Source organism: Perissodus microlepis, chromosome 11 (genome assembly GCF_051167445.1).
Source record: "Perissodus microlepis isolate ML-2025 ecotype Zambia chromosome 11, ASM5116744v1, whole genome shotgun sequence".
Lineage (NCBI taxonomy): Eukaryota > Metazoa > Chordata > Actinopteri > Cichliformes > Cichlidae > Perissodus > Perissodus microlepis.
The window spans coordinates 28,311,454-28,333,013 of NC_140471.1; the positions used below are offsets into that span (position 1 = coordinate 28,311,454).

The following is a 21,560-nucleotide window of genomic DNA, read 5'->3' on the forward strand; positions in this document are numbered from 1 at the left end:
CGGGGCTTCCTGTTAACCTCTTCCTTTGAATACTTTCCTGTATTTCCTCATTTCACCACTGACTCTTCTTGTCTTTTTCCAAAGGCACCAAACGCCTTCTTGGTAGTTACCCTCAGCAGTACAGCTGTACCTTCGCAGTTGTCTGGTAACTCTTCCCCACCACACAGTCTTTCTCAACTCTTCTCTGAATTCAGCACAACATTCTTCTTCTTCAACTTTCACCACTAAATCCTTGCCTCTGCCTTCACCCTCTTCCTTCTTGATTTCCAAAGTCATCCTACAGACTAGCGTTCGATACTGCCTTGCTATACTCTCCCCTGACACCACCTTGCACTCTCTTCTCTCCTTCAGTTGGCAACTTTTTTAGAGGATAAATCCAGCAGTGTACATTTTCATCCACTCTTTTACGTAACCCTATGTTCCTCCCAATTTTTGAAGTACCTACCACAGGAATACTCTGGTTTGTGGTCCCACATGGCTGGTTTTATGTCTTTACTGTAATGTAGGTTTTAAAGATTGTATATGATAATTTCTTTTAATTGTTGCTAAAGCACATAAGTTTGTTAAACTGTACATGTTTGGCTATGCTGTTAAAATTTGCTGGTGTGAAACTCATGGCCACTACAGTTCTATATGAGTATTTGCATAATGTTGCCCATGACCACTCCTTCACTCTTCCTGAAATTTGCACATGTAGTTTCCATACATTTATTTCCGGTTTTCCATGTTTTTTTCGCCAGCAGACCAACATTACGATGCTAAATAATGTCATTAAACCATAAATTAATGAACACAATTCCCAACAATGGCAAAATATTCCAACAATCCTTAGTTTCACATGATGAGATACTGTTAAAAATCTTTCTGCCCTCTCTTTCTTTATATATATTTCTGTAGTTTAGTTGTTAAGCATGGCTCAAAGTGTAAAGTAAATATTGTTATAATTACATATATTAAGAAAAAACTCTAGATTGTGTCTTAAAGTTGGTGTAAGTATGGTGCAAAACTGTGCAGCTCACCAAAAGCGATACGGCATAAATACAGAAAACAGAAGATTTTACAGATTCCCATTTAAAACATCCTCATTCCCCTCCCATGTCAGTGCAGATGTAAATTGCCACCCCTCCCTGGGTGATCTTACTATTCCTGAGTTAATGGGCCTTGTCTGTTCCTTCTTCTTTCTTTTAGCTGGCTCTATAGAGCCCCAAACCATCCCTGCTCCCACAGCCCACTCCTCTCCATGACCCAACCGCACATATCCTCCAGGGCACACTCCAGTGGGTTCCTGGATCAATTCATTTCATGCCCTTCACTCCGCAGGCCACAAATCTCTCTTTCATTCTTTTGCCATCTTTCCCTGTGTACACTATTGTGATCTGCTTGATGTACGTTGTCCCATTTGCCGTGCCCGTGATGTCAATTTCTGATGTCGGCGCTTTGTTTGTATCTCCTCCCTCGGCTCCTCCTTTCATATCAGTTATTTTCTTCTTTCTTTCCTATTCCTTCGCTTCCTCTCTCACTTATCTTTTACAGCTTTCTCCCTCTTGCACAGCTCTACTATCTGTTTACCCTTCCTCTTTTTTTCCAAATCCCCCAATGTGCTTTATTGGCGTGTGCAATTCATTGCCAGCACATTTCTCATGGTTGAGGTGCAGCACCACATTGAAATATAATATAGAATCTGTCATGCAAAAACATTACAGGAAATAAATATTTATTCTCTACTCTTCATCGCTGCAGCCTCCATCTTCAGCTGTTCCCCTCCAAGACCCCCCCCCCTTCCTCCATCTTTCTGTCTCACTCTCTCTATTTTCTCCATAATTTCTTTGACTGCTCTCGTTCCAGCCTGCACTGGGTTAGGTCCAAACCTGCGCCTGTGTTCAGCCGGTGAGGAAAAGGCCCTTGTTTATCAAAGAAAAACACTTCTGAAAAATTGATGCTCCATATCAAAGACCTCGCTTCTTTATGAAAAAAAAAAAAATCAATTTCTGTGGTGCAAGCCAGACCAAACAACCATAAAGCTGATATGTGTTCGGCAGTCTCTGTGGGAATGGTTGAAACACTACATTTAAGCAGATAAAAAGTAATACTGCAGAATGTGAAATGATGAAACACCAAAATTAATACAACTGTCAGTTGTCATGTATTATTTCACACATCTTTCTAAATTTGTCCTCAATGTCTTTGTCAGGGGCAATACATATGTGGAGAATCTGAATTAAAATATCAATTATGTTCACAAACAATAACGCAGGATTGGGCTCCTTGATTACATTGTGCCAACTTGTTTTATTGCAATTCTGTTTTTTCACAAGGAAAAATGAAAACACTTTGCTCAGGCTGAACTAAAATCAGTATTGAGTTAATTTGCTTTCTAAGGCAGACACCCACAAAGCAGCCAAACAATTATAACCTAATCCTAACAGCAAAAGGCTTTGTGTAGCTATCTTAATTAGAGTGCCCATTCTTTATCTCGCTCTTTCTCCGTTGACTTTTCATGATTTACCTATTCCTTGATCCTATCTCTTATATTTCATCAGTCTCTCACTTATTCCTCTCTCCCACTCTGTTACCACATTGCCAAAGCTGATTACAATTCCATATTGATTTCTTAACCTTTAGGTCACATAGCCCAATCTCTCGACCTCATTCAACCATTTGAGCCTGTCTTCAAAGCACTGTAGGTCCTGGTGTCTCAACCCGCCCGATCAGCTGGTTGACACCGTGTGCAGTCATGACTGGGTCCTGAGTGACAGTGAGGCACTACCTGGTAGGAATAAAAACCAGTCAAGTAGAGAGTTGGTTCCCACAGTGCCTGGAGCTCTGAATCAGCATTGGGATGAGCGAGACAGGACATCAATCACAGTGCCAGTGTGTGTCAGGCTTCTCTCCGTTCTATGTAGTTCTCTGCAGAATCGACGCAGGTCGTACAAATGAATCAGCGGTGCGATAAAAGCTGGATGACAAAAGGTTTTTAGGTCTTACAGGATGATGAATCTTTAGTGGAAGACTGGCTAATGAAGCTTGTTAGTTTGATTAGTAAGTGAGCTATGGATGAACTGCATGAATGTTTATGCATTGTACGCTATGCACATGCTGGTTTTTGACTTTTGATGTATGCTAATGCACTTGCGGTGTTTGCACACATGAGTGACTGATCCCCTCTCCTATAAATATGTTCAGCAGAGCTTTCACTAGCATTCATATTTGATACATATTCAGGGCACATCAATGTCAGCACGATATATGAGCACAAGAATGGCAAGGTATTTATGATGTTTGTCAATGTATGTGTGCAGGTGCGAGAATGAGTGCATCTGGATTAAGGAGGTATTTGCTCTGATGCTGCCGTGTTTTCCCAGGCGTTTCTCTTCTACCTGTCCTTGTTACATGACTGCTGCCTGTAGCTGGCACCACCTACAAGTCTGCTGTAATTAAAGTGTTTGATCTCCTTTCCTTCCCTGCTGAGCCACACATTTCCAGACCAGCAAACACTACACTATTGCCACCATGATCAATGACTGAAGGAGAGGTGAGAGCCACAAACTGACAGTGCAGAGATTGAACAAGGGGGTGCGGGCATGGTGGAAGAGAGAGGAGAGGGAAATAAGTTAAGAGCAAAAGTGAAAGGCACAGGGGTGAAGTGTGGGCTGATGAAATAAGGAGGCTCTATGTCGGACTGCACATCAGAAAAACATCATTACTGGAAGTTGGAAAGCTCAAGAGGCCACTCGAAACACATGTCCCCAAGCAAGAGATTGTTTGCTATAAATACAGCATCCCAACACAAATCATATGACATGTAAAAGGAAAGTTGATTAAAGTAGCTGGGAGGAGCGACAGGAGTGGCACCATCTGTCAAATTTCCTAAATTAACTTAGCAGTCACCTGCTCAAAATCTAAAAAATGCAGTGTACATGGATTTTTATTTTTATATCAACAGCATTATTCTAAAAAAAATGGCCACATGATTTAGGGGCCACGATTTAAGACTAAAGCTTATCTAACATGCCTTGAAATGATGAAAAAATGTGGTTTTATGTTTCCCCTATGGGCCACAAAATTGATTTTTCTGAGCTATACTTACTGAGCCGCATCCACAAAGAGATGATCTAGTGACATTTATACAGTACACTCATGAGGCTCACATACTCACTCAGACACACATGTACACACATGCATGCACACACATACACACACCCCTCAGGTATGCAAACAGAAAGGTACTAGAGCCAGAGATACACACTGTACATAAAACCCACATCTGAACAAGTGGGTGTAAAGAGTAACAACAATAGCCAAAAGCAAATTTGTCACAATCTGGGAAAAAAAAAGAATTTGATCTCAGGTAGCACAGGAAAACAAATCACATATCCAAAAATGACCTCCATACCACAGCACTGCATTGTGTTCTGGTTTATTTGAGCATCTGGTTTGAAAATGATACGTTTTATGGCTCAGAAGAGGCCTGTGCTCAAACACCTATAAGTTACATGTCTCCCAAATTTCAAGCTTTCCTTTACATCCAATCCATCACAACCCTGCATTTCTTTTCTTTTCCTTGCTTCAGTGAGGACCAGATAAAAAAAATTTAAAAAAAGATGTCACTTTGGTGATTAGACATGCATCACGTACTTTCAAGATCCGGATATCCAAGACCAGCATGTGTTGGGTTAGCTTTCCTTTAACCCTTTAATCAGTTTTAGTCACCTAACATAAAACTCAACGGCTGAAAACCGTTTCATAAATTGCATTTTGTTTGTTTGATAATATGTTAGTGAATGTTTTTATTAGCTGATCGGCTCTCTTCTTGATTAATCTTTTTTGTTCATATTCATCAAGAGCATCCTCAAAACCTTGAGCTGGTTTCCAACAACAAAATTACATAACCATTTCAGTTTTTTTGTAGGTAAGTGTTTCTGACTGAAATACAGCCTGTATCTCTTCCTGCAGATTATCTATTAGGGCTGATGATTTCTCATCTAACAGCAGCATTGGGTAAACAGAAGAAGTTGTGGTGATTTCCATTCCAAGAGGCTGCGGAAATCAAAGCGAGACCAATGCACTTAACTGCAGGTGGCCAAGCAAACTGAATGCAGGCTCCATCACAGCAGCATGCTGATGGTGTTTGATGTATTTCTCACCGCTTTTCTTTCTTTGCACACACAAAAATAGAAAAGCACACACAGGACAAAGACAGGGCACTTGCAGACCTGCTCACACCCAAGTCATGTACCTTCCTTGTAGAATCCCTGAAATCTATCTTCTTCCTTTAATACACACACACATACCTTCCTCTCACCTCTGCTGGTGCTTCTGCCCCCATCCCTCTCTCTCCACTCAGCCTGCCAGCCAAACAGCCCACCCAGGCCCACATTCCTATTCTCCACAACTCTGCGGCTGGCTGACCTTGGAGCAGCGAGGACAGATCAGAGACAGACAGGCCGGGCGAAGGAGCCGCTATTCATCTTATGTCGGCATGCCAGCCTGGCCAAACAAGCTTGGGGAAACAATCCATAGCAAGGGAGAGCTGCAAGCATCACCAGCCTGAGTGGCACGATCTGTCAAATTACCTAAGCTCTCTGGACTGTGGCCCATCTCCATGTTGGGAGGTTGGCTGCAAGCTTATGGCTTTGCACACAAATACACAAAAGCAGACATTAGGACTCCCCACAGCCACATGGCAACACTATCTTTTCCATGACATTTATTTCTGGCAAAGTGTTGCATGTCTGTTGTGCATGCTGTCTTATTTTGTCTTATTGTCTTATTTGTCTTATTTTAAAGTAGCTACACTATAGGTACTTTAAAAGCTGACTGAAATACATCTTTTTTTTTTTACTTTTTGCAAGGAGTTGCAAATTTATCATCATCACTCCCCCCTCCCATCCCCACTTATTCTTTTCTAAAAGCAGGTAACCCATCTTCTTTTGTGACTCTCCATTTTCTTCCCATCTTGTCAGATAGATCATCCCAATCAGTAGTATTGTAGCTTTCCTTTTCCCCTTTTTCCTCTTCCCTCACTCTATTCCCTCCTCCCTGCTCTGCCATCTTCTGCCTTTTTTACACTTTCTGTGTCATTTGCTTCCTTTTTAGAAAAAAAATGACACCCCTACAGATCCACTGCTGTGTTTTTTCCCCTCTTACATGGTAATCAGTTTGCAAATCAGTGCAGTGTCAGGAAGAGTGTTGCCAAGTTGTTTGGATCACTCTGCCTTAATCTGCGAGACGGTGGAATCGTTGCGGACTATGGAGCACGCTAGTCTAGAGTGGATTTATGTTTTAGGGGAGGCTCAGAAGGCGGAGAAGAAAGAGATATTACATTTGAGAAGTAAAGTGCTCTATAAAAAAAATACCCAAAGCACTTAGGATGCAACCGAATAAAAAGAGGCTCAAATTCATAATGCTATTCGTTATGATTTATTGACAAATTATATTTCAAGAAATTTTGAATGGTTAGGAATCAGTTTATAGCTGTCTAAAGCTTGCTGACAATCCTCAAGTTTCAAAACTTTTATATGAATAAAAAGCTCAAATTAAAGTTTAATCAGTAACTGTTGTTCTTAGTATTCATTTGGTGTCACTTTTGCATATTTTATAATTCCCTTCCAGCTTTCAGCCAGAGTAAACAGTCACTGGTAAATTTTTGGTGGCTTTGTTTTGTCTTTCCACAATTGTTCCACAGAAAAACAACTAAAGGTCATAATGGTTTACAAGCTCAAAAGTCAATACTTTATCAGCTTTGCTAGAATAATGGAGAACATAAAAAAGGAAGAGCAAGGAGTGGGTTTTTATACAAGTTCCCCCAGGGACCTTATCTTAACACAAACTATTTTTAGAGAAGATGAGAAAATGAAAAGCCTTTCTGAGCATAACATTTTTTTTCTTGTAGAGTTAGTCAGGTTTGGCCTTGACAGCTGCAGTACATTCTCTGTACTTTTGTATTGGTAGTGGAGGCATTTGTAAACTGAATAAAAAATATGTTAAGGCGCACATTGAAACTCTTGGTTCTTTGCTTCATCGCTTACTCAGTCTAACAGTTACATTTATATGTATGCATTTAATGCAACAATGAATCACATATAACCTTAAGTATTACTTAAGTAATGACTTCAAGTATCAGCTATGTGAATTCAAATACCCTGCAGCCATGGACACTCCTAAATCAATTTGTGTTGAACGAAGTGCAGCAAGTCCTGCACTACTGGTAATCAGTGTTGGGGATACATGTACCAGCGTTACGTATTTAAAATACTAAATATGAGTAACTGTATTCTGTTACAGTTACTGCTTAAATAAGTGATAGTTAGAATACAGTTACTTTGTTGAAATAAATGGATTACACGGCGGTCTTTTCCTGTGTTAGACTATCTGCTCTTTATCTCCTCTCTAATTTTTGTAATTCCATGGATTGCCAAACAGAACATCCAATAAGAGGTTCTGACCAGAAATCTGACTGTGCAATGCAAACTCTGTTTGCCAGCAACCGAGCTGCTTTCAGTGTCAAAAGACTCCATCTCCAACCTAAAGAAACATCTGGCAGTAATTTCTTTTTAGAAAATTAACCTTAGCCTACTGCAGCTACCTGGGTTATGTGCCACTTCAGTATCTTCGATGTACTATTGCTGTGTGATCTATTATTATTGCTGAAGGCTGCATTACAACCTGCTAGCTGCAAATGATCATGTGCAGTTCTCAAAGCAAACAGAAAGAAAACATGTTATTGACACAGAAATAGTTTTCTATACAAGATCACTGCAAAAAGTGAAGCCTTACCTAATGTCCACCCTACTGTTACTCATTTTATATTAAGATTTAAAAATCTAGTTGGTATTGCTTTCAGAACTGCACATGATTATTTCAGCTAGCAGGTTGTTAATGCTATCCATCAACTCTACAGTCTGTGGTCTATGAACTAACGCCAGCTAACAATGTCAGCTAGGTGGCGAGTAGCCTTCAGTAATGAGAATAAATCACACAGCAATAGTACATTCATAACAATATATCAAGTAATCCAAAGTATTCAGAATACTTTACTCAGATTAAGTAACTGAACTTAATACGTACATTTTGGGCCATGTATTCTGTAATCTGTAGTGGCATACATTTTAAAAGTAACCTTCCCAACATTGCTGGTAGTAAAAGATTAGTATAAAGATTGTATGATGAGGAGATATGAGACTTAGAAATGTCTGAATTGAAATATATGGGAAAACAGCAACAGCTCTTTAAAATTCTATTTCAGGTCAAAATCAGCAGACTTTTTAAACCCTGTTTAATCAAATTGTTATTTATTTATTGTTCTTATTGTACTTTTTATATTTCTGCTGCAATTTGGTTGGCCATCTGTTGCTTTTAAAGTGCTATATAAATTATTTATGGTTTGGTCATGTAAATTTGACTCACTATTGTGTACATGTTATTTTCATGTTCCATTTATATCTGAAACGCAATTTCATTAAGGTAATATACTCATCTGCCGCTCTGTTAGTTACACCTATTTAAATGCTTATTAATTCAGCCAGCCACATCACAGCAACTCAGTGAATTTGAGCATTCAGACATGGTCAAGATGATCTGCTGAGACTCAGCATCAGAACAAGAAGGAAAGGTGATTTAAGGGGCTTTGAACATGATATGGTTGTTTGTGCCAGACAGGCTGATCTCTGTATTTCAGAAACTGCTGATCTACTGGGATTTTACTGGCAGATCAGATTCCCCTCTCAGGTTTACAGAGAATGGTCCAAAAAGAGAAACTATCCAATGAGTGGCAGCTCTCTGGGTGAAAATTGCTTTTTTATGCCAGAGGTCAGAGGAGAACGGCCAGTTTTGCAATGGCAGCAGTAAATCAAATAACTCAATTAATGCTAAAGTATACAAATGAGCCTCTCTGGACATACAACTTATTGAACCTTGATGTAGATACACCACAGAAGTGTAAGACCAGACCAGGTGCCTCTTCTGTCAACAGAGAACAGGAAGCTGGGGCTACAGTTTGCACATGCTCAACAGAACTGGACATTAGAAGACTGGAGAACTGTTTCCTGGTTTGATTAGTCCCAATTTCTGCTACAGCATCTGGATGCTACAGTCACCTTTTTGCACAAACTACATTAAAGTATTGATCCATCTTTCCTTGCATAAACAGTGTGATGCTATTTTTCCACTGTGGACCAAATTGTCTGAGGAGTGTTTCAAGAACCTTGTTGTGTCTGTGCCGTGAAGACTTGAGGCAATTTTGAAAGCAAAAAAAGGGTCAAACCTAGCAGTAAGTAAGGTGTACCTAATGAAGTGTCCAGTTTGTGTAATTGCCCAGAGGTGTTCCAAGTTGGCTGCAAAAATTTCATGTTACTGAATGCAAGAATTTAATTTGAATCTGATCCAAGGGGCAATTGGCCTGTGCTAGTACGATGTTTAGTAATCCATCCACAATGCTAATGGCCAATGCTCCCTTTCTAAGTTCCCACTCAACCAGCCAACACTTTGGTTCTTTTCATCCTTGATCTTTTGCTGGAAAACAAGTCTTCCAGAATGCGAATTAGCATTCAGAGGATAGGTGGGATTGTACTGGATTAACACGATTCCCTTACTGAAGCCAGGACAGGCACAGCTCATCTGATGGGGGAGAACAGCTGGGTGCATCTTTGCTCCCCTTCCCAAAACTCTGTTCCTCTCCATTTAGCTTGTCATGCAGCAGCAAGCACAGATGGGATGTGTTTTGAGGAGAGTCACAGTTGAGCACCAGGGGGACCCCTCCAGGCTATGCTGTACAGTAGCCATTTGACTCCCAGAATGTAATCACACTGGAAAACGTTAGTTTGGATGGAGATTTGGTTTCAACAGATGATAGACACATACTGCAGCACTTCACAGGGCCAGGGGCAGGGATATATAGATGAATGTTTAGGGAATGAGGCCCGGGTTTGCTGATTTATGCTCTGGAGTGCCACTAGAGAGCCGAGTCAGCAGGATGGAAAGATGCTGCATGCCTCTCTAATAAATAACTCCTCTTCGAGTTAGTGTCTTTACCCGAAGGAGTAAAGAGGCCCCTTTGGAAAGTCTTTGCCCCCCCCCCCATGTAGTGTATATATGATAATTTTTTAATGAGGACCATTATGACATAGGCTGACATAACAACTATTTGAACAAGTTTATTGATCATTTCAATCATAACGAAACAGCTAAGTTTTCACAAACGTTCACTCTTATCCACACAGGATTATTCAGCGAAGCTTGGAAGGAAGCTGTAGCTAGTTTCCCAAGGAACAAACAGAAAGACCCTTCTTGAAAGCCCCTCGAGGTGACATGAAGAACAAATAATGCTGTGTTGTTATCGTTAACATGTTCCTTTCAAGAGGTGCTTAGGAAATCCCTTTAAGGCTCTCTCTTAGGGAATCAGTTCAGAATTACATAAGAGGATGCAAGGAATTTGGGGGGCGTATGCATGTAAGAGCACAGCGCAGCACACTAAACAAACCACACAAGGGTTTTCTTAATTAGGGATGATTTTCCTCCAGCACTAGCTTCAAATGCATTTTCTTCCTTTCCCATAATGCTTTGGTCTGGGGCGTCCTTGGATTGTCTGCACCACTAGAGATGAGTTACACAGATACTCAGCTGTCCAGAAATCAGAACATGCGCTATTCACCAAAATATATTCATGTGTCATCTTCTTGTTTACTGACCCACTTTCAGATAAAAGAATGTACTTTCCCCCCTTTTTAGCTGTTTTTTTTTTTCCAGAAAGTCCCCATCATATTTTTTTTCTTTCTTTAATACTCATCCAGACTTTCTTGGCACAATCTGAATTGAAATGAAGTTGAATTGAATTTTCACCAAAAGAAAAGAGCAGTTTGTGTAACTATGTAGCAGGGAAGCAAGCTGAAGCATGAGAAGTGGGATGCCTTGACAAAGAACCTTACAAACACTGGGGGAAGGGAGATGGAAAAGGAATTCCAGATCAATGCATGATGCAACTAAAGCTCATTTTTAAGTATGGGAGGAAGCTATTTGCGCAAGAGCAGTGTGAATGGTAACTGAGCATCAGTAAACATAGATGCACATTTCCCTGCAGATCTGATGGAGTCAGCTCTCCTGGGACTCCAAACGGCTCGCTAATATCCATCCCCACTGTACCGCCACACGTGGCCTAACAAATCACCAGCCTCACAGTGCTCAACACACCATGCCTCCGTTGAGCATATACGCAGAAGCGGCTAATCGGAACCATCCATTATATGGCGGAAAGCTTGTTTCAGGCCACCGGCCATTCACCGTGATGGATGTGATTGAAGGCTGAGGGACGGACAGAGAAAGAGAAAGACCTTTAGAGTGTGAAAACAGATTAAATAAGTCTTCTAAGGCATTACAGTATTACATGGAAATGCACTGATGCATGATCACCGAGCAATGTATATGTCTTGTATTAGTTTGTTATATAAATCTGCGACTAATTTAGCTACTTATCTCTAGATACGCTTTCACAGTCTGTTCCTTTGCTACAGGTATGAATCCATACAAGTTCGTACAATAACATATTAACATGCACCAAATGACAAAGTGTCTCTTTGAAGTAGGGCACAAAAAAGAAACTCATTATCTTTTTTTTTCTTTCATTCTGATATGAAACAGTTACATTTATGCAGAGGCATTTATGAAATGACATCCATTTTTGTGACTCACTACACTTCGGCTGCTAGGAGATGAAACACACGTGAAATCTGGAATGACAAATCCATGCTCTACGATTTTGTAGCACCGTTACATTGACTAGAGGCACACAGGGGAGCATATACAGCTGCATTGTGGAGTGTGAGCCAGTAAAACAATGACAAGGCCTATCTATCCACCCCAGGGTGGCTTCTCCGAAGTCTGGAGTATTAAACTGAGCCCTGAGATAAAGCTTCTTCTTGCAGAGTTTTAGCCACGAGGGGAGTGTGCCCAGTCTCCTTATGTATTCCAGTCGTGCTGCATATTGTTTGATATAATCAACATGGACCAGGGGGTACTGCGCAGCACTCAAACACATAGCCCTCCCAAGGGTAATATAAGTCTGAGTAACACTGACATGATTTATGCAGATTTCACCACATGGCTATGTGCAATATTTTATATAAGAGTAGCATTTTTTTTTCTTTTTTTTGTGCAGGTTTTGACAAACAGTGAAATATTTAAAGGTCACTATATGAGCACACAGTGTGGAAATTCTCATGTGGATGTGTGTATATTCACAATCCAAGAAAGACTATTCCATAAGTGCATTTTCAGCTTTGCTGAAACGAACTGTAAGAGAGGACGATTCGGAGTTCTGCTTCACCTCAGAGGCATTACCTCTCCTACACAAGTTGCCTCATTTCCCAGTGCAAGCATGGACTTGGAGCATACAATAGTTTTACACTGTATACATTTTTACTGTGTGGCTGGGACTGGAGAAGCTTTGGAAAATGAGAAAAAAGTTCCACATGTCTGAACCAAGTCTGAACAGGACTTTACATACCAATGTGATTACCCAAGTGTTACAGGTTTCCAAAACACTGGACTTATTTTTCAGAAACAAGTCTGCAAAAAATGCTGCACCCTCCAATCCCATCAGTTTGGCATATATGCACTGTGAGGATGAGGTAGGGCCTAAGCTTTTGCAGTATAGGCTGGAAGTCTGTGTAAAGTATTTGACAGCAAGAGACTGGAAGATTTGATAGGTAATGTAAATCATGGAGAGGAGTGGAGTGGAGAGGAGGGAGGGGGTTAGAGCAGAGCGATTCTATCAAGAACCAAATCCTCCAAATGCAGCTTTGAATAAGAATGAAATAGATAAAGCTTGGAGGAGCCATCATAGGGACCGTAACATTAGACAAACAGGAGATTTGCAATACTGTTCTCTAAAATATCAGAAGACATTGTCAGTGCCTACTGACTAATCTCATGCTTTTGCCTGAATTTAGAGGACGGTGCCTTTGCTTTTTCCTCTTCTTGAGCTAACAAGGCATCTGTGTAGTGTGTGGGTGGAATGTCAGGGCAGTGTAGGTGACTATGGTCTTATCAGTGTTGAGAGCAGGGTCACAAAGGGGAAGCGATGTTTAAGGATGCTGGAATCTACTGTTCGAGTTTCTGCAACTGTCAGGAGGTTAATTTCATGAAATAGCTATTGAGTGCTGTCCACTTGAGAAACTATATATCACTCTCTCTCGCTCTCAACTGACTTTTTTGCCAGCACAGATTCTAAAGATTCTCGCAGCCACATGTTCACGGTTTCTACTTAGGTAGAATTTTCACAGTTTCATAGTTATTTATCTGACATTTTTTTGTTGTACTCCCTACATTTCTACACACGTACCTTAGTCTCATTATTTTAGGTTTAATGCTTTGAGGTAAGATATTACTGAGCCTGAATGGAAAGAACAATAACATATAAAAGGTGGTACATGCACAGGCACCATGAGATGAAAGAGGCAATATATATGTATGGATTATTAGACTCTATAGCACTATATTCAATGGTTAAAGTGGCACTAACGCTAAAGAGGAGCATAAAGTGGGTAATGTTTTTTAAGTGGCAGGTAATTTCAAATGTAAAGTCTCTATCAACTCAACAAATAATGACAAACATAGAGACTGTGTGCATTTCGTTGCAGTGTACCTGCTAGCTAAAGGTCCAGCTGCTGTATTCCCCAGGGAGAGAAAAGAGTACGAGATAGGTTCACTCAGAGATGGGGAAAGATGTAAGAAAGACAGGACAGGAGAGGAAGAAGAGAAGTTGTATTTAAAGTTAAAGACTCTTCAGCGGCCTTCGATAAACTGAAATCTTAAACCTGCAGTGTCCTCATTTTTTAAATCAGATTTTGAATCTGCATATGATGCTAAGTTCTTTTACATTTTTTATGTTGCCAAACGTCCTGCAAAACAAACCTAGGCATTCTAACTTTGTTTTGTCAAAAGGTTGCATGAAAACACTCAGCAGTTTAGTGCAGGATAAATTGGGTTGCTTTGATATGCTGTGCAAATTTACAGCAAAGCATTGTGTCGGACCGACGCACAGTGGCTTTTGATGTTCATGGTCAGTGTTAGGTTACATCAGGTTCATTCACTGAGTTCAACTGTTATAACAGCTGTATACTGCCTAGTATAAAGGCAGTATAAACAGCATACTTTCAGTGTAGGGGATGGAAATCAGCCAAGATCGCTTGTGGAGCATCTGCTAATGTCTTGTTGAATTTCGTTGTGTAAATCAACAAAGTGAGGCAGCAGCAGAGGTCAGCCAATTACAGCTTGTACCCAAAGAAAATCTACTTGAACTCTCAATAGAAATTACTGAGAGTTGTGCTTCTGCAGCTGATCTACGGGTAAATTCTATTTTAACCCCTCACTGTATTAATTTTTGTGTTCAGGTATGGAAAGCAAAGCAAGAAAACTTTGTCTTTCCAGCTATTGATGTTATTTTATTATTGCAATAATTTAGCATGAGGTTTAGTTAACTTTGCACAGAAATAGCTGGTAGAAACATCCTTCAAAGACATACTTTTTAACTCTGAGTACATTTCAGAGACTGTACTCTTTCACTTTTAATTGAGTAAAGAAATTCAATCAGTATTTAATTTTTTAGCCCTAATCCACTGGCATCTGTACTTATACTTAAACAAATAATGTCTGTACATTTGTCAGTCCAGCATATGTTAAGAGAAAAACTGGGATGGACAACTAAACAGGAAAAAAGGCTTTAATTGGCTAGTCCTGACTGTTCTCACCAATATATTGACCTAGAAGATCGTAGAAGCACCGTTTATTTTCTCCTTTTGTTTTAGCAATTAAGCACTACTAATGAAAGGAAAGAAAATATGCGGAATGAGTCTAAGTGTGAGAGAACAGCAGTACTCAGCTGCTCTTTACCAGAGGGGATAGGTGGGTGGATAGGTGGGAGAGGAGGGGGTGAGGAGCTCCTATCACTCCCCTCCCCTAATTAAAACTAACGACTCCAGGTGCTGCATGGTGCTAGGCAGAGGAACGGCCGGGTGGCTTGTTTGTGTTGGTGGTTCGCCTTCATTACCACCTCCATCCATTCTCCTTAGGAGCGCACCGCAGTATCGACTCGGATCCCAACACACAATGTGCAATGTTAGAAAAAAAAAAGGTGATCTAAATGCAAATGGTATGGTGTGATGCATTATACAAGGTGTATAGAGAAGTGATATGGGCAGCAGGAGGAAGATCCTTTCTTCAGGCAAAAGGGTTGGAATCTCAATGATGGCTGCAGGTCAATAGCAATACCACTCTTCTTAATGTTCTCCAAAAGCTTTGGGATGGAGAAGGTTGTTTCTCGGCAGCTAAGGAGTCGATTAACATGTTCACTCTTCAGCCTCTGAGGTATCTGGTGATCAATGAAAGACGGGGAAGAGAGTGAGAGAGCAACTGTCTATTCCCATCCCTGTCCTTTTAAATCACACTGGGTCTCAAGCGTCCTTAGGCCATCTTGGCATTCCATCTTAGCACACACACACATACACACACACACACACACACACACACACACACACACACACACACAAATGCATTGTGGAGTGCTCCTCTACCCAAAGGGTGTACTGCCTAGATCTATATGTAATTATGACAAATAGTTACCTTCTTGATACCGCAGGCACTATCACAACTGTAAAATATGTTCGAATTTAATTCTAGAAAATCGATTTGAGTATAAAGGTACTTCGAAGAAGATTTTGGTCATTTAATTCAATATGAAATTTCAATACTGTTGGCAGGTATCAAACCCTGATAAATGCTGCAAGTTAAAACAGTTTAGACAGGCTACCAAAGCATGTGGTAGGGGTGCAGCTTCCTAAGGGGCATTTAACCAAATATTAGTTGGGGTCCAAGCCTTGATAGGGGTCCAAGATAGATAGATAGATAGATAGATAGATAGATAGATAGATAGATAGATAGATAGATAGATAGATAGATAGATAGATAGATAGATAGATAGATAGATAGATAGATAGATAGATAGATAGATCCATTAGCCAATTGGCAGTAGTGTGATGGTAATGGTAATGCCTCTTTCTCCCTCTTTCTTCTATCAGGGTGAGTCTGCCCTTTTTGCTATTATGCTATTATCCTTATCATTGAGAGTACACCCTGGATTGATCTTTGGAGAGCAGCCCATTTATTCTCCTATTCTCTGGTATATCTCTGGTTGTGAGCCTCAGTTATGGACATCTTGTTTTCCCTTTTATTTCCAGGACCTGTCTCTCTGGATGCTATTCTGCACCTCAGTTAACCTGCTAACATGTTTCCAGGCTTCCCTGATTTTATAGTCTTTTTTCCTATAAGGGGGTTGGTTCCTTCCCAGTCCACTGCTTCCCTTTGGAGCTACAGCTTCAACATGTTTTTTGAACATGTTTTCAATGTTCAAAGAAAGTGATGCACAAACACACAATAGATGAACAGATTCTACAGCCCATGCTGCACTTCTCCATCAATTTTCATTGATCTCAGCATTGTAGCCTTTGTGTCATTTTGATGACACACAGAAAATTTGCAATATCAGCCATGTGGAGGAGTGAATGTAAGGTGGGGCCATTACTTGCTACATTTATAAGTTTATTTTTTTTTGTTCTTGTAATGTCATACCTGTCCACTAGATGCCCTCAGTATGTTTTACTTGATACCTGCCTGAACAGCTGTTTCTCATTTACTCTTTAAGTCCCCACTGCACAGTAAAGGGAGTTTTTCAGCTTGCTAGACTTATGTTATGTTATGTGTTGTTTGAGCTTCAAAGTCTACCTGTTTGTTTGCCTCGTCCATCTGGCGGCTTGTTGCCAGGTGTCAGCCTGATCTTACTGACAATATACTGCCTGTGAAGCCTTCAACTTTTATGGACACTTCGTCACTTTCCCTCCTACACATAAAATTCCGCACACGCACTATTACACTCAACGAGGCTACTTTAATTTGAATAAAATCCAATAAACAAACTTGCCTGGGGTGGAAATGCTAAACTATCAAAGACGAGACAACGCAGGGATCATTGTGCTTGTTATGCCTTTGGCATTCATTCTTGTTGTGTCATTAAAAATGCTTATTGAAGTTCTATTTGCCCTCAGTGATGTTGATTTTCTTTTGATGATTCTTTTCTCCTCTTAGCATTTGAGTGGCCCGGACATAATAAAGGCCAAAGCCTGGCTTTATTAAGTAGGTCTGAGTTTATTGCATGAAGTCGTGCTTGGATTCAACAGTTCACTCAGGTTCATTCGGTTCTCTGAAAATCTTCTACTCAGAGGTAGCCTAAGATGTGTAAGCAGTAAGCAAATGCAGGCCACTTGATTTCTAGAATAATTCTGTTTTTGGTTCAAAATTATTCTCAGAGCTGACCTATTTGGATTTTCCTTATTTTCTGTCAAATACTGGTACAGTAATAGATGCTCATATTAAACATGGTCAGTATGTGCACAAGTAACCTCTGTGCAAGCCCAAGTATCAGACTGTTCTAAATGCTCGATTTCCATTATATGTTGCTTTGTTTTGTTTTCTTACTCTTGCGTGCATGGTGTTGAAGAAACACAGAGCTCTGCATGTGAAAAGGACAGAACCACCCAATATTAAGTAATCTATGAATTTTAGACGTTTATGGAAAAAAATGTGAATGAAAGTTCAATTTGATTACCTTTTCTAACAAGAAAATGACAACAGTTGATACTTAGCGCTGGACTTTTTTATTTTGTTTTCTTTTTGTTTTGGGCCATGCTTTGTTACATTTTTTTGTTCTTCACACTACTTCCCAGAGAAGTCTTTTATTAATCCAGTCCAATATAATGCTGGATGTTCAGGCAGCTAAAGTTAAAAGATGAAGCAGTGTTGAGGAATCAGAACCAGATAAGTATACATGATACCACTAAAATGTGTATTGATATTCAGACCGAATTGTCTCATAGCTGCTATTAATCATTCTGCTAACTATTGAAAGCTGTGCTTCGTTACCTTTGCTACTTCCTGACATCAGAATTTTCTTAATTTGGTATTTCAGCGCATTTCCGTCAGGTACACCTTTCAACAGGGGTGTATGCACATTTTTATGCAGCTTATGGCTGAAGGAATTAATTTCTAATTAGAATTAGAAAGTTAGTTTAAAAGTTGCATGGTCTTAAAGGCACAAGAGGTAAAACATTTGCTTTGGTGGATACACCATCTACTGTATTGGGGCCTATAATAACTTAAATAATGAATATTTGTAATGATCATTCCACAAATTAACTGGAAATAAACATAGCAGCTCAGATTTATGAAGAAGGCGAAATTCTGCTTTAAAAGCTTGGATGTATAGTGTATAGCGCCATTAATAAGATTTCTTGGCCATTGAGTAGGCAATTTCTTTTCTTTCTTTCATTTTCCCAGGCACTTAAATGAAAGTGCAGTTTAAAAGCATGTTGTTTACTCAATTTATTTTGAAAAGACACTGCTGTATGTAAAAATGATTCAAAAAAGATTTTGAATCTTTCGAGGTAGAGCTTTTCTGAAAGAAAAGGGTCTAGTAATATATATATATTTTTTCTTTTTCTACATTTAAGATCTTTATTTTTTTGTTCAATTTTTGTTGCCTACTGGAACATTTCAGCTCCTATTTATTCCTGCTCCTGTGTATGTTCATCTGCTAATCTGCCCAAAACACAAGGAATATGTTTTGATTCCTCATGCATGCACCAATGAAAGGCGTAACAGCCACACTTAAACTCGCTGCTGTTAGATTATAATAAATGTTGAAGGGTGTCAGTTGGAATTTTCCTCTAGAGTGTGCATGACAGTTGTGGTGATGCAAAAATATGCACAATGTGCAGGAGAGTGCTTTTACAATGCTTTCCCACCATTTTACATTTATTGCTATAAAACAAATTCTTTGTTCAAATTGACTAATTCCAGTGAATTTATTTGTGTATGCTGCTTTTATGCATGCACCTTCGCCTGTGTTTGTTGTCTGCTCTGGGGAAATCATTAAACATATGCGTAGAAGCCTGAACTGACTTTGCTATGTTAGCAAGCTCCCCTAGCTGGTCACAGCTTATCACAAATTATGAGCTTGTTTATTCTGGCAGCATTTTTGATGCTGTTGCTGTGAGTTTATTCCTGCTGTGGCATTGCAGTGCATTTCCCCAAAATAATTTAGTAGTACGAGCTTTTATATTTAGCTCACCTATTCTAAGGTCTGGTGTGATAATAATATAGCATACATAATATGCACGATACTAAGTGGTAGAAAAGAAATCCATAAAAGGATGACAGAAATGCTCTTTCTGTGCAAATTTTGTTTATATAATAATTTACGCAAAAATACACAATATAGTTCTAATTATACAATAATTTATCATTCTACCTGAAACCTGATCAGTTAAACTTTTATTATAAACCATAAACACCCCCCATCACTCCTCATTACTCCCCATAACTTGATGTATTATTATTAGTAAACAATACATTTTGTTACCATTTTTTCACCATCCTCATCGAGGTCAACTAGTGAAAGCCACATGTTTGAGTTTGAGTCGACTTCACAAACTTTTTTCTTACCAGTAGTAACTCTAATACTACTAGCTAAGCACGACGGTAACCTGAAGGTCCCGGCACACTCTTACATCCTTACCTAACATGCTTTACAAGACAGAGAAGGAGACTCTTCTTCCACATAAGCACTGATTTCTTTTATTTGCTTTCCATTATTTCCCTTTACTCTAGAGATCATTTTAAAAGATAATCAATTTGAGCTGATCACAATATGCATTTCAGCGGATAAGAAATTATGATAATGATCTGTAATATAGCCCCAGCTGAGAAGGCTAATTCATGTTTATATTGCTTCTGCTCTCACCTTCTGCTTATTGTTCCCCAGATAAACCTCAGGTAACATGCAAGAACGTTTTTTTTTACTATGTAATTTGTCTCAACAAGAAAAACTCATTGTGCATTATTTTAAGAGTCTAATAGAACACTATGTATAGTAATTAACAATAAATGTGACCATAAACTGTCAGTTCAGTTACTAGTGTGTAAACGATTTGGCAGCGATGGAGAGCAGAACAAATTTTGATGTTAATTGTGTATGAGTTGTGCGTTGTGTGTTGTGTGTAGTGAGTATTAAACATTGCATATGCAACATGCCAGCTGTTTCTAGTGATATAATGATTTAATGTAACAAAGTAGAATCTCAAAAGGTAAAATTGGGATAGGATATTGATTAATAATAACACAAACCTGAGACCTAATCTCTTGCTAACTGTTGTAGATGAACATTTCCATAAAAATGACAGAAAACATTTTTGCAGCTGCTTTTAATTTGTATTCTTTATTCAGTGCCAAATATCAACTTTTTTCCAATGAAAGAAATGTCCACATCTGACTTTCTCTTTAAAAGAAATTCACAAAATGGTTGAAATGTATAAAATAAATACAGTAGAGAAGCTCTTCATTTTTCGGTGCTGTTTCATAATTCACATCTCCTCAAAATTATGTAAAATGTGTATAGCACAGTAAATGCTATGGAGAAAGTCTTTAAGAAAGAGTCAGACAATAAGCATAATAAATTAATATTTTGTGGCTGTTGCGGGAATCCTCAGAACTTGCAGCAGAAGCCGCAGCCCTTGTTGCTTCGGCAGCAATTGCAGCACCAGCGGCACAGGGAAAGATGGCTCTGACGCTTTTGCCTGATGTGATCTGGCATCTGTGGGAAAGACAAAAGACGTGAGCAAGGTGTTCAACTCCATCCGCTCTATATACCAAGGTACTCTGAAGGGAAAATGCATCCACTTAAATTTTAATTTGCTCTTGGTAATTGGTTTAATTCATTCAGTCGATTGAACATACCATTGATGACTCCGCTGACATCTCTTGATGTGCCACAACTGGAGTGTCATTGCTCCCTGCCTCCTCCGGCTCTTGCACCTGTTAATGAATTATGCACATTGAGGAGGCGCATCTCAGCGTCCTGGCAAAACATTTATATCTAATAAGCAAATGAAGTGAGTTTAAGACGAATTCTTACCCCAGCAAATGGGATGGCAGAGCTCTCCAGAATGCAAATAAAGGCGAGCACGAGTGTCACTGCAACTGCAATGCTGAATGCCTTCATTTTGGTCGGGGTTTAAATGGTTAAGTTGTTGTACCCTTTGAAGATTAGAGTTGATGGGTCTTCCCTCTCATGGGTGCCGGTGCAGCGAAGAACACCACAATACCTTCAATTTATTCTTCAGGTCCAGTGATGGATGGTGATTGCCTGGGCAAGTGGATTTCTTTAGATATTTCACTGACCCTTGTCAGCTCGTGTCCTTCTCCTGTTTGATGGTATGCTGACTGTGTTGGTTTTTATACACAGTTGGGCTCAGTATTGCCTCATCGCTGCTGGAGGCCCAGCCCTTTCCTGGCAACAGTTACCCAATGGGGAAGTTTTTGACCTCTTCATTTCTCCTTACTGTAGTTCTGCAATACTAGGGGAAATTCACTGATCTATTTTTGATTGTGGGGTCCCAGTGTCTGAGAAAGATATGAAATCATCTACAGAGTTTTTAAGGGAATAACTTTCCACTGTGAGA

General features: G+C 39.6%; 1 protein-coding gene across 1 annotated transcript; it reads right to left on the minus strand.

Annotated features, from left to right (window-relative positions):
- Positions 1-20,272: 20,272 nt before the first annotated feature.
- Positions 20,273-21,317, minus strand: hamp (hepcidin antimicrobial peptide). Its single transcript, XM_084944237.1, has 3 exons — positions 21,014-21,317; positions 20,836-20,913; positions 20,273-20,692 (listed from the first exon to the last, which is right to left on the minus strand). Exons 1-3 carry the CDS (start codon positions 21,098-21,100, stop codon positions 20,585-20,587), a joined length of 273 nt encoding a protein of 90 aa, XP_084800363.1. The 5' UTR covers positions 21,101-21,317; the 3' UTR covers positions 20,273-20,584.
- Between the last annotated feature and the right edge of the window lie 243 nt (positions 21,318-21,560).